This window comes from Gymnoscopelus microlampas (assembly GCF_963454915.1).
Source record: "Gymnoscopelus microlampas genome assembly, chromosome: 23".
NCBI lineage: Eukaryota > Metazoa > Chordata > Actinopteri > Myctophiformes > Myctophidae > Gymnoscopelus > Gymnoscopelus microlampas.
Genome location: NC_139960.1, coordinates 33069295 through 33082519, shown reverse-complemented (window position 1 = coordinate 33082519; position 13225 = coordinate 33069295). Strand labels below are relative to the sequence as shown.

General features: G+C 43.2%; 1 protein-coding gene across 1 annotated transcript in view; it reads right to left on the bottom strand.

Moving 5' to 3' along the window:
- lrp6 (low density lipoprotein receptor-related protein 6) overlaps window positions 1–13225 on the bottom strand; it is a 99435-nt gene that overhangs the window by 52419 nt on the left and 33791 nt on the right. Inside the window, exons 3-6 of the mRNA XM_084049435.1 lie at window positions 9758–9955; window positions 7296–7492; window positions 4764–4895; window positions 339–565 (exon numbers count right to left, since the gene is read on the bottom strand). Of these exons, the coding sequence (XP_083905561.1) occupies window positions 339–565; window positions 4764–4895; window positions 7296–7492; window positions 9758–9955 (754 nt within the window). The remainder of the gene's footprint in view (window positions 1–338; window positions 566–4763; window positions 4896–7295; window positions 7493–9757; window positions 9956–13225) is intronic.

Sequence of the window (13225 nt, the reverse complement as noted above, 5' to 3'; positions counted from 1 at the left end):
TTATTCAACGGGCGATAGCAACAAAATGGCCGATCGCGGTAAAACATGTATTCCTCCGGTGGATAGAGGAGACCCTCCCCCCACCGTGTCTACAACGTGGCTTCTGCGGCTCTAAAAAAAACGTCAATTTAAGGTAAAAACGCTGACATGGGGATAAAAAAACGATGTTTTAATCTCAGGCAGTCAATGTGTTAACCACTTACAAACCCGGCCGGGCATCCGTATTGTGGGGGAAAATAGTCGATCTACAAGCTAGCTACATAGTTAACGTAGAGAAAAGTGTAAAGGGACTAGCAGGGAGCCCTGAGGGTCTCCGGTCATAGTCCCCGTCCCTTTACCTGAGAGGTGACCACCAGCTGGGCCTCGCTGCCGTCCAGGTAGGAGCGGCGGATGGCCTTGACCTCGTCGTCCGTCCAGTAGATGTGTCCGTCCACGGGGTCGTAGTCGATGGCGATGGCGTGGCGGATGTCGTCCGCCTGCAGGATGATGTCCGTGAAGTCGGGCGTGTCCAGCGAGATGCGCCGCAGGTCGGTCCGCCGGGCCAGCAGCAGGATCTGGGTGGCGCCTGGAGGGGTGCGGTGCAGAGAGAGTGGATTGATTGATTTATTATTATTATTGAATACTTTATTAACAAGATTGTTAACTCATTGAGTGCCAAAAGAAGTCAAAGACGTCATGTGGCCTGACGCCCTGAGCGCCAGAAGGCGTCATGAAAAAAAAAAATCAAAATGAAAAAGAAAATTCAAAATACGTTTTTTTTTTTGGGGGGGGAAAAACATGTTCAGAACCCAAGATATGATGATTTGAAGATTTGCTGCTCCATCCACTCCTTGTTAAACCTATAACTTAAAAAGGCTGTATCTCGCTTCCTAAGCACTTTTTTTTTACAATGAATTTTGGCTGTGGCACTCAGAGCCAAAATTCAAAAATGAGCATGGCATCGAATGAGTTAACAGCAGTGGTTCTCAAACGTTTTTGTGTCAAGGACCCCCAAATTGATATATATATTTGTCCGCGGACCCCCCCATCTGAAAATGTTTTGTGCCAGGGATCCCCAGAAGAGAAGATTTCGATATTTTTCTAAATATCTTTGTTTTCAAAATAGCCCATTTTCAATATTTTGAAAAGAAATGACTAATTTAGCTATTACTAATTTAGCTGGGGACCAGTGGCGGCCTTTCCTATGTTTCACCCGTTTCAATTGAAACGGGCCCCCCAACCTCTAAATATATTTTTTTACTCGCATCCCAGTCCGGGGCCCGCCTGTGGCTGGCCGACGTCCAAGAATTTAATACAAGAAGATGATGTAGATCTGATTGAATCAGGGCTCAGCTCAAGTGAATCATGTGAGTGAGTTGTTTTAGCTGTCTGTCCATGGTGGAAGTGCAGATAGCCTAATTAATTTAGTTCGAAAATGCATCATTATGGATTGTGGAAGCAAACCAACTTCAGTCCACAAATTTTGTTTTAATTTAAAAAAAAAAAAAAAAAAAAAACATTTTTTTTTTTGGGGGGGTGCATATGGGGCCCCCATATGAGCTCTTGAAACGGGCCCCCAGATCATTAAGGCCGCCCCTGCTGGGGACGTCCTGGTTGGTTTTGAGTTTGGGTAGGGAGTAGACCTACCCAAACTCTTTAACCCATTAACACCGAGAAAACATCTGTGTCATTTTAGATTTCTTTGGCTATTAAAAAATAGCAGATATACGTATATACGTACATGTATATCGGTAATTTTTGAAAAATCATGTAAATTTGTGTAAATATTTGAATATATGAATATATTTTTTAAAGCAAACAATTTTAACTAGCTGATCTACAAGCTTACAACGCGTCACGAAGCTTGTAGATCTGCTATTTCTGCTTCTTCTATATTTTAAAATGTATGAACATTTTTCAACATGGAAACGATTATGACGATTATGACAAAACAATTGCGATTATCTCAAATAATTGCGATTAGGCGATTATGTAACAATTGTGACAGGCCTAGTTGAGAGCTTGCAGATCTGCTACTTTCCGCCAAAGCGTTGGCCTATCATGACGTGTGGGGTTGGTGCGGTTAATCCACCGTGGCTGTGTGGCGTTCAGTGGAGGCCATTAACAGCCTTGAACCCGTCATGTCCTCATGTCTGCAACGCTGGAACTAACCCAGGAGGCTGTGCAGCGGAGGGGCGGCACAAAGGCAACGACTAATTTGCCACTCTTTAGCAAAGCTTTAAAAGACCCTAACTTAGCATTGTCTGGTGGGGATGGTGGGGTGGGGGGGGCGGGGGAGGACGAGGAGGGGGGTTAGGTCACATCGGGGGTCCCAGAAAGGGTAGAAGACGTGGCTGGAGGGAGGGAGGGGAGGGTGGGGGGGGGCTAACAATAGCCAGATGTAACCCTGATGTCAGGGGGCTTTTGGGGTGAGGGCTGGACCCCAAACGTCTGGCCAAAACCACTGGATGGTGTGTGATTTAAGAAGGGGGGGGGGGGGGTGGAAATGAGAATCCACCGACCAAGCGCTGAAATGGTTAAAAAGCCAGCGTGGTGAATGGGGGCATTGTGTGTGTGTGCAGGGGGAGCATGTGATCCCCTCTCCCCCTCCCCCTCTCTGCTGCTAGCCTCGCTCTGTTGACTGGGGGAACTCAAGCAAAAAATGTAAATAAAAGACAGGGATCGGGAGAGTGTGTGTGTGTGTGTGTGTGTGTGTGTGTGTGTGTGTGTGTGTGTGTGTGTGTGTGTGTGTGTGTGTGTGTGTGTGTGTGTGTGTGTGTGTGTGTGTGTGTGTGTGTGTGTGTGTGTGTGGGTGCGCGCGAGAGTGAGTGAGAGACAGAGACAGAGAGGGAGGGAGAAAAAAAGCCAGGGGCTTGGATTCACACAGCTATCCCAGCGAGTGGAGTGGTGTTGCCATGGAGACCACAGGTCAGCCTGCACCACCTTCAGCTGGTCAGCCCCCCCCCCCCCCCCCCCTCACAGAGATGGAGAGAGAGAGAGAGAGACGGCTAGAGCTGTGGTTCTTCTCAAACATTGTCATGTCAAAGACCTCCCATAAGAGCAGATTTGTGCTAATTTCTTCCAAAATTATTCAAGATTTTTCTGTTTTTTCCAGATTGCTCAAAACTGTTCAAAACACAGACGCTCAGAACAACTCGCATGAAACCCCCCCTCAAGGACTTCTGGGGGTCCCCGGACCACACTTTGAGAACCACTGGGCTAGAGAACTCACACAGGGAACCCCCCTGGCTGGCTAGCACCTTGACTTTATCTGCATTGGACACCAGATAAACAAAGGAACGTCCTTGACTAAAACCAAAACTAGATGAGGCCTCAACATCAAAACATACACAAGTGTGGAGCAGTGTTAATTTTGTCGATGACGAAAAATGCTGGTCGACTGCCATTTTTCACTGACGAAAACTAAATAAAAACTAGGCTATGATGGCTAAAACTAAGATTAATATTATTGACAATTTCGTCAACAAACAAAAACTAGACTAAAATGTTAGGGAGTGACTACTGGAGAAGAGATCCAGCAGAACTTAAAGACAAGTCATTTTATGTTTGGTTGCGCTCGGGTATTGCCAGGGGTGCAATGCTCAGTGGACGGGGTTGCACGCCGAGCAACCACTTATTTGGCCAGGGGGACGCGCAGGCACACGCATAGATTTAAAACTACTTTAAATTCACACTTCATCAAAGTTTACAAAGGCTCCCGACTCACGCCAGGTACATTAACATAGGAATTAGCCTATATGCATATCAATTGTCCATTGTGTGACCTGTACTGTAGGTGTTAAGCGACGTGCGCGTCACGTCATTAAAATAGAGAGCAACCACTTCTCAAATGAGCATAGCATCACTGGGTATTGCACACAGATCTACAAGCTCGTACGAGCTTGTAGATCGGCTATTTTCAGCATGCAACCAAGTGTAAAATCAGCCATTACGGCCTGCCAAAATACATTTAAACTAAAACTTTTCAGATGACAAAAACACATCAAAACGAAATGAAATTGTATTCAAAAGACTATGACTTAGAGGACGACTTCACCCATTTTCAACTATCTTCATATAATTAGTCCTCACTGATGCTGATGATCATGATAAAATGGTACTTTTTCTGTGTCTCAGAGGAGGGCTGTGGACACTTCAGAAAACATTTTTTATTTCGATTTTTATTAACGTGAGAACTATGGCATCTATTATAGCATGCTAACTTTCCAGGAATAGAATGCCTGCAGTTTCTACTAGCTAGGATTCCCCATCGATGTGCACAACTGTCCACAGCCCTCCTCTGAGACACAGTCTGAGTAGACCAACATGGTACCATATTATCATGAGCATTAGTGAGGAGTGAGGACCAATAAGTTGAAAATGGATGAAGTCGTCCTTTAACTAAATCAAAATTTGCTGTCAAAATTTGTTGACTTGAAGCAGGTTTCTACCAGTGTTCATTTTGACAGCACATTTTGATTTAATTTTTGTCATGTGAATACAATTCCATTTAGTTGTAGTCATATTTTTATCATCTAAATAGGCTATCATAAGATTTTTGTCATTTTATGCTTGGTTGCGCTGATGATGTCATTGTTGCTAAATCTACAGTTGCTAAATCAACTGTAGATTTAGCAACATAAAACAATAACATAAAATGACTTGTCTTGATTCTACTGGATCTCTTCTCCCTAACATCCCCATCGGTGATGGCAAAAGCGTGTGTGGGGTGTGGTGGTATGGTGTGTGTGTGTGTGTGGGGTACGGCGGGTGGTCCTCCTCACCGTCTCGGCAGGTGTTGTTGTTGTCCAGCAGCTGGACTCCGGTGGGACAGGCACACTGGTAGTAGGGCTTCACAGGGGACAGCAGGCACAGGTGAGAGCAGCCTCCGTTCTTCACTAAGCAGGGGCTGCTCACTGCAGAGAGAAAGAAAACACTGGGTTATAACATGGTGGTGCCAGTGGTGGAAGAAGTACTCCGTTTTCTTTTTACTTAACCCATTAAGACCTGGAACTGTGTCATTTTTAGATTTGAGCTAAAAAGCATTATTTTACACTTTGGGCTATTCAAAAATAGCAGATATACAAGCTCATAGCGCGGCACCGAGTGCCGCGCTACAAGCTTGTAGATCTGCTATTTTTGAAAAATCATGAAAATGTGTGCAAATCTTTTAATATATATATTTTTAAAGCGAACATTTTTAACTCAAATCTTTGCTTCTGGGGGTCCCTGGAACAACATATTTTGATGGGGCTCCGCGGCCAAATACATATCATTTTGGGGGTCCTTGACATGAAAAAGATTGAGCACCACTGATATAGAAACATAGGTTTTTCAGAAAACTGTTGAGATTTAGGAGACATGTAGTAGAAGCCAATAATAAAGTTAATAGTACAGTAAGAGTATAAAACTGTAGTGCAACATCAACTGAAGCATTCAAAATACAAATTAATTGATTACTGTAAATGACCATATCATCATGTGATGAATTTACATGCCATGCCTCGGAATGGCATAGGCTGGCATACTCGCCGACATCGATGCCAGCATTTTAGGCAGTATCAGCAGCTTTTCCCGATACTGGTATCGGAACAACTCTAGTATGCAGGCAGTGCAGGGGTACGCAGGCAGTGCAGGGGTACGCAGGCAGTGCAGGGGTACGCAGGCAGTGCAGGGGTACGCAGGCCAGGCAGGCAGTGCAGTGCAGCGCAGCAGAGCGGGCTGGTGGCGCGGAAGCCCACCACAAGGCCCTCATTGTTATTCACATCTGCTCCGAGGATGTGCGTCTGCCCGCCACCTGAAGCACCCGGAGCGAAGCGGAGCGCACCACGTAGTAGGGAGAAGAGACCAGGAGGAGGTTGTGACCGAATGTGGACCCCCACCACACACCCCTCCCTCCTCCCCCCTTCCCCTCTCTCTCTCTCTCTCTCTCAGAAAAAACATCTTTGCACATGATGAGGGACAGAGAACAAGGGTTCTATTGTCTGTGTGGCCATCACACAAGAATGGGGGGAAAATAGGTGAGTTGACTGCAAAGAGTGGCCTTAAAAAGGAATCCACTGCCGCTCCGCATCGTCTATTGTTATCATGCCCCTCTTGAGGAAAAACAAGAAAAATGGAAAAAAATAGATATGACAAAGGGGGGGGGGGGGGGCAGTGACTGACATGTAAACTGTCAGTCGCTGAGATCCACACACAATAAGCATGCCGAATAATAACACAAAATACCTTCTATTTTTAAAGAATAATAAAAACTATATCAAGACTAGAGATGCAACAGTTAATCAAACTAATTTAAAGAAATTAAAGATTAAAAAATGATCAATCTGAATGATGAAGTATAATACACTGTTAAGTTAATCAGACTAATCGATTTACTGTATTAAAACAAAAACAAAAAAAATCTACTTGAATTTATTTCTTTCGTCTTTGGCTTTTTAATTATGCCAATCGATTCCTCCCCTCACACATTTCTGTGTGTTGTCACTGCTGTTGTATCCTACTGACTCACCTGCCAGTGAGGGGCCCCCACCGGGAGGACGTAGAACCTTCGTCCTACTCCTCCCGCCCCCGGCCGGCTTCCCTCCCCCGAACACACAACAGTGGCAATTGTACAGGCGCTCGACAAAGCCAACATGCACCAAGTCCATGCATGTGGATTCGAACCCGCAGCTGTGGTGGCGGGCAGGAACTTTTAGATAAACGTTTTGTTACCACTGCACTCCCGACTCCTCTGGTGCGATATCCTCTTAGACCAATAACATTTGAATAAGTGATGGCTCGCACTCAGAATGACAAGAGTGAGTTAATTTATGTTATTTCTTCGCCATGTCAAAAAGGGGCAAACGTTTCGGCTATCAAGCCTTCCAAACGCTGATTCTTTTATATATAAAAGAAAAGAAGAAATCTAATGAAAACCTTGCTTCTTAATTATTTGTTTACAAGTCTGTTAGAAAGGGGTCCGGGACCCCTAGGGGGTCCTCAGAGTTACTACAGGGGGGCCGCCAAATAAGAACAGACCAAGTACAGAGTGAAAGGTCAAGTTTACTAAGTATTTACAGTTCAAGTGGTTAAATGTCTGAAAATACACATTAACGTGAATCCAACACAAAGCTTGACAATGCTGTCAAACAAGTCTATGAAGCTATCTATGAAACCTAGGAAAAAGTTTAATCTGCAACACAGTTTTATACATTACGTAGTGGGGGGTCCCTGCTTCATCTTTCTCTCAGCTAAGGGGTCCTTGGCCTGAACAACGTTGAAGACCCCTGTGTTGGGTGGGGTGAATTGCCCACACTACAGCCCTGCATACTCACATGAGGGCTGTCGCTTGGCACTGAACACGTGGATGTCCATGGGGGAGAAGATGTCGGAGTGGACCTTGCGTCGTTCTTCCCCCGTCTGCTTCCTGCAGGAGTGGATGGAGTGGGTGTTCCAGTCGGTCCAGAACAGCGTGTCCTCGTACAGGGTCAGGGCGAAGGGGTGGGGGAGGTCACCTTTGACCACCACGTCCCTGCAAGCACATCATCATCACATCAATACAATCATTCATCATTAGGCTCATCATGCCGTTAGGTGAAATTGTCCGACTTTTGGAAGATTTAACCAGTATTGGAGAACCGGACTAGAGTCACAACTGTACTTTGATCGCTTTCTTTCGTCTACACCAAGTATATACAGGAAAAAATAGACGATCTACAAGCTCACAACGTGTCGCATTGTAGCTCGGCTATTTTCTGGTGAAGAGTTTTGGTGTGAAGGGGGAAAGGCAGTACAGAGCCAACTCAGCTCTAGTACCCTGTAGACTCTAGTAGTTAAGTCAACAGGATTTAAGTGGTTATGTAAGATGAATGCAAAAAATATAAAGACTTTAAAACAGCGTTGCCAAACTGGTGGCCCCATAGAATCTGCGAAGGAGTTCAAGCTGGCCCGTCTGATGATTTTGATCAAAAAGAAACAAATATGACAATTTATTTATGTAACCGCTCTGATGACGCCCTAGCTACTTGCCCCCTCGCCGCTGAGAGTGTTGTGTAAACAACATGAACAATAGGCAGCAGTTACTGAACCTGCCGGCTCTTCACTTTGCATAAACTATGTCATCAGACACAGTATAAACACACAGAATACTCAGGTAAGTATCACCTGTTAGCCAAGCTGAGGCGGATTGCTGCTGTGGTTCAAAATTATGTCCAAAAAGAGAAAGGTCGACATTGAAGGTCGGGTGTTCGACAGATAAATTGGAAAGTCAGAAATCACTTTTTCTTCTGTGAGTTCAAGGGCAAACCTGTGTCTCGTATGCTTGCAAAAAAGTATTAAGGAATACTCAACACTATCACCCTACACTGAGAGATGTCACACAGAGAAAAATAAAACAATTACGCAGGAGGACGGGACACAGAACGCAAAAGTTAAACGAGCTGGAAGCAGCATTGCAAAAAAATAAAAACAGCAATCCATGTTTACCAAAAGGCAGGAGACTCACGACAGACTCAACTTATCTCAACATCTATCTCTCTGTGAACAGGCTTTTCTCAGTAATAAATCCAAACTGCACTCCCACAGGTGACACAGACATCTGGAGTGACATTAAGAAAACAACGACTGCTCACAAACTGGTCCCTAAGGTTGACAGGTTGGTTAATGCCAAGAGGTGTCATGACTCTCATGTCGGGTGTTTTGGAAGCAGTGGTGGAAAAAGTAATCCATTTTTTTACTAAAGTAAAAGTATCAATACTCCAATGTAGAAATACTCTGTTACAAGTCAAAGTCAAATTTTACTTGAGTTAAAGTATTGGTATCAAAATGTACTTAAAGTACCAAAAGTAGAGAGTACTCATTATGTAGAATGTTCCATTTCACAAGTTTTCAAATGTATAAAATGTATAAAAATATTTTGTAGATCGGCTATTTTCAAAAGGCCGAAGTGTATATAGGGCTGAAGTGGTTAATGTATGTTTTGTAATAATAATCAAAATCTACAAAGTAACTAGTAGTAACTAAAATAGCATTGTTTCTTCATATCTCATCACACATTTCTTTTAGCCTACAAATGTAATACCAATCATAAAAATACTCATCACAACAACAAAAAAAAGTAAAGTGAGACTTTAGTTATAGCAGAGTCTGAGACAGCAAGTTGAAAAAACAAAAGGGTAGTGACAGACCCATGCACAACAAATAAACAAAAAATAAAACAAAAACAAATATATATGTATATATATATATCAAAGCCAGTCTCTTAGATATGGAAAGAAAGTGTGAAACGGCTGCCTGTCATTCACTCTCAACATGGATAAAAGCATTCTTCAGATGGGGCAGATTTCTCTATTTGGACATTATAGCCAGTTCTGGCGCATGGGCCACCTGTTGCCTACCCAATAGTCCTTAACACTGGGTTAGGGACCCATTTGTGGGTCACGGACAATTTTTTGGTGGGTCGCGATTAAATATCCCATTTTTCGTTTCCTACATTTTGTTTTTTATTATTATTATTATTTAAAAATATAAAAAAACAAAAACAATAATGTGAACAATCTTTCATGAATTAAAAACTAATAATTCTACATTTCATAAATAAATGAAGAAAGAAATCCCCAAAGAAATGTCATAAATTAGAATAAAAAGATGGTGAAAATAGCAGATCTACAAGCTCACAACGCGTCGCATTGAGGAGCGTTGTGAGCTTATGGATCGGCTATTTTCACTAGTTTGGGTCAAAGGGTCTCGACTGTTTAGATGGGACAGAAGCTAGTGTGATGGAGGGGGGGTACTGTACCTTGAGGTTCCGTCCAGGTTGGAGCGGTGTATAAAGTTGTATTTAGCGTCGGCCCAGTACAGTTTCTGTTGGCTGTAGTCCAGTGTCAGCCCGTTGGGCCAGTAGATGTCCTTGTCGATTATCATAGCGCGATTGGTCCCGTCCATGCCCGCTCTCTCGATCTTTGGAATTTCACCCCAGTCCGTCCAATACATGTACCTAGCAGACCAGAGGAGAACAACACAGCCATGTCAGGAACTGCCGTTGCATGAAGAAAATGAAATTTGTGTCACTCATACACAATGATGCATAACTGTCGGTCATAATCACCACCAGAGACATCATCATAATAACACCAGGGAACAGAAGAGGGAAAACAAAGCGGCAGTGGTTCTCAAACCTTTTCATGTCAAATGTTGGCAGCACAAACCCCCAAATTAATACGTATTTGGCCGCGGACTCAGCAACCCCCCATACAATTATTTTAAAATGGTTAAAAAAATGTTCAAAGTTTTCTAAAACATTGGCAAGATTGGTGAAAATAGCTCATCTAAAGGCTCACAAACAAACAAACAAACAACAAACGAGAAATGTAAATGTTTCAAATAAATGTTAAGTTTTCCACAAATGTCAAGATTTATTTTTTAATAGCTGATCTACAAGCTCACAAACAATCAGTTTATCACTGAGGATGATGATAGAAGACTGGCCCTGTTTATCACTGAGGATGATAGAAGACTGGGCCTGTTTATCACTGATGATGATGATAGAAGACTGGGCCTGTTTATCACTAAGGATGATAGAAGACTGGGCCTGTTTATCACTGATGATGATAGAAGACTGGGCCTGTTTATCACTAAGGATGACAGAAGACTGGGCCTGTTTATCACTAAGGATGATAGAAGACTGGGCCTGTTTATCACTAAGGATGATGATAGGAGGACTGGCTTGTAGATCGGCTATCTTTCTTTATACATTATTTTACAATTTGTCCCATGTCTGACCAGTTTTTATGATAAAGTCTGTTGATAACTTTTGATGCAGTAATGGTCTTTTTTCTTTTCTTTTGGGGAATTAAAAAGGTCTTAAAAGTCCTTAAATTGTCACTTCACCGTCATCTAGGGACCACCGCCCCAACAAAATGATGTCAGGTTGAGAACCATTGAACTATATAACCTTCATAGGTTATATTCTGCGGGTCCCTGGAGCAAAATCTTTTGAGATGCAGGTCCGCGGCCAAATACATATAATTTTGGTGGTCCTTGACATGAAAAAGTTTGAGAACGACTGATTATAGCAACATAAGTTTTAGGATTTAGAAGACATTTGTAGAATCGGACTCATGTCTTAATGGGTTAAAGATGGTGCGCAAAATAAGAGCATAGTTTTGCATCCCTTAAATGCTCATGTCGTGCAAATCATAGTCTACTACTGTGTTTCTCCCCCGTCTGTCACCTCTCTCCTGCATGAGTCATGACTGCTGGCTTGCACCATCTGGAGCGCAAACCTTTTCATGTCAAGGACCCCCAAAAGTATACTTGGCCACGGACCCCCATCTGAAAAGAGTTTGTGCCAGGGAAGGGCACAAGGGCATAAGAGAAGATCTGTGTTGTTAACATGTTCATAATTATTCCATATCTGCCACAGCCTAAGTATTAAATAGGGTTAAACCGATTTTGATGATATACCAAATAAACCAATTGTGCTGAAGACTACCTTGAACCCCCTCTTTTCTCCATGCCCCCCTTTTCTCTGAAAAAACAACAAAATGATGGAGCTTATGCAACAACTAATTTCACCCACTTCTTTACAACTAGTGATGTGACAATAAAGAATGTAAAGCAGTGATGTGACAATAGAGTTGATTCTGACTCATAGTACATAGTTAGTACATAGCTTAAAGCTGTGGTCTTTCGGGCCCTGCTCTCGACCAAGTTTCACACCAACTTTTCGGTGGTTAGACCCAAAGAAATTACATGGTGGCTAAATAGCTAGTGTGGATAGGATACTAATGAGGTGGCTAACAGTAGAATTATCAATGACCAGCCTAGCCCCCGGGGCTCGTACCAATGCTCTGGGCCAGCACAGAATGCGTGTGAACATGATGGGTTAATAAGCCAAACCCAGGCTGTCATTAGCTTACGTTAGCCCAGGGCTAAGCAAACAGACAAGTGTGAAAGCACCAGTCACAGCAGCCCTACTCATTGATGTGCTTCTCAAACCTTTTCAAGTCAAAGACCCCCCAAATTGATATGTATTTGAATACTATGCTCAACTTACTACTTGTTTATTATTTTAGGTGAGAAACTTGTATAAGCCCTATATGGGTCTCCTTTCTCACCTGCACTTACTTCTGTGTCTTTTTTTCCTTCTTCTTATTGTTACCTTATATACGTTTTTTATTGTGTGAATAAATAAAACAAAACAAAACAAAACAAAACAAAACAAAACAAAACAAAACAAAACATGCTACAGTATATTAGCTAATTTTGCTGGAGACCTCCTGTAACCCCTTCAGGGATCCCTGGGGGGTCCTCGAACCCCACTTTGAGAAGCCTTGCCGTAAATGACAGACAGACAGACAGACAGACAGACAGACAGGAGTGCAGTGCTGTCTGGGAGACCAGGAGGCAGACAGACAGTGGGAGACTAGCTTTCAAGTACTGCATACACTTAGCCACTGCTGTTGCCTAGCAACCAAATGCAACACAAGAGGCAGACCTGCGTGTACTTGAGCGAAACCAACAAACTCTCCACGAGAAAATTGCATTGACAAAGCTGAGAAGAAAAGTGTGTGTGTGTGTGTGTGTGTTTGTTTGTTTGGTGAATCATCCCATGGCATGATGAGATGGCACCATTTTGGCAAAGCAATATGGTGGAACACAAGAGATGCTGCCTACAAGCTCAGATGCGACTTACTGTGAGCTTGTACTGTAGATCTGCTATTTTCCCCAAAAATATTTTGAAAAATCTGGATTGTTTTTCGAAGCATGGGGGGGGGGGGGGGGTTTGCTGGAACAAAATATTTTCAGATGGGGGGTCCGTGGACAAAATACATATGTGGGGGTCCTTGACAGGCAAACGTTTGAGAACCACTGGCTTAAACAACGTTAGGAAGCAAGCCCCAGCTCAGAGATAACCTCCCCCCCCCAAAAAAAAACACAACCACCAATATTTACAAGCGATTTACAGAAAAACAAGCGGACTTGGCAACTCTGCCTCCAGCCCGGCCGTCACCGTCTGCCTGAGACTGTTAACGACCCCCTGTACTTGTACTGAGTTGCACTGTACTTGGTGTGTTCTTTTATCATCTACACCAAAATCTCACTGTAGATCGGTCATTTTGTTTGGTTAATAACCCCCCCCAATATAACTCTGAGAGTGCACGAATGGAACCAAATGGGGTCCATTTGGTACAATTTCAGAGTTACAGACCTGTAAGGGGCCATTCAGAATATATATTATATACCAATTATTGCAGTTTAAGCA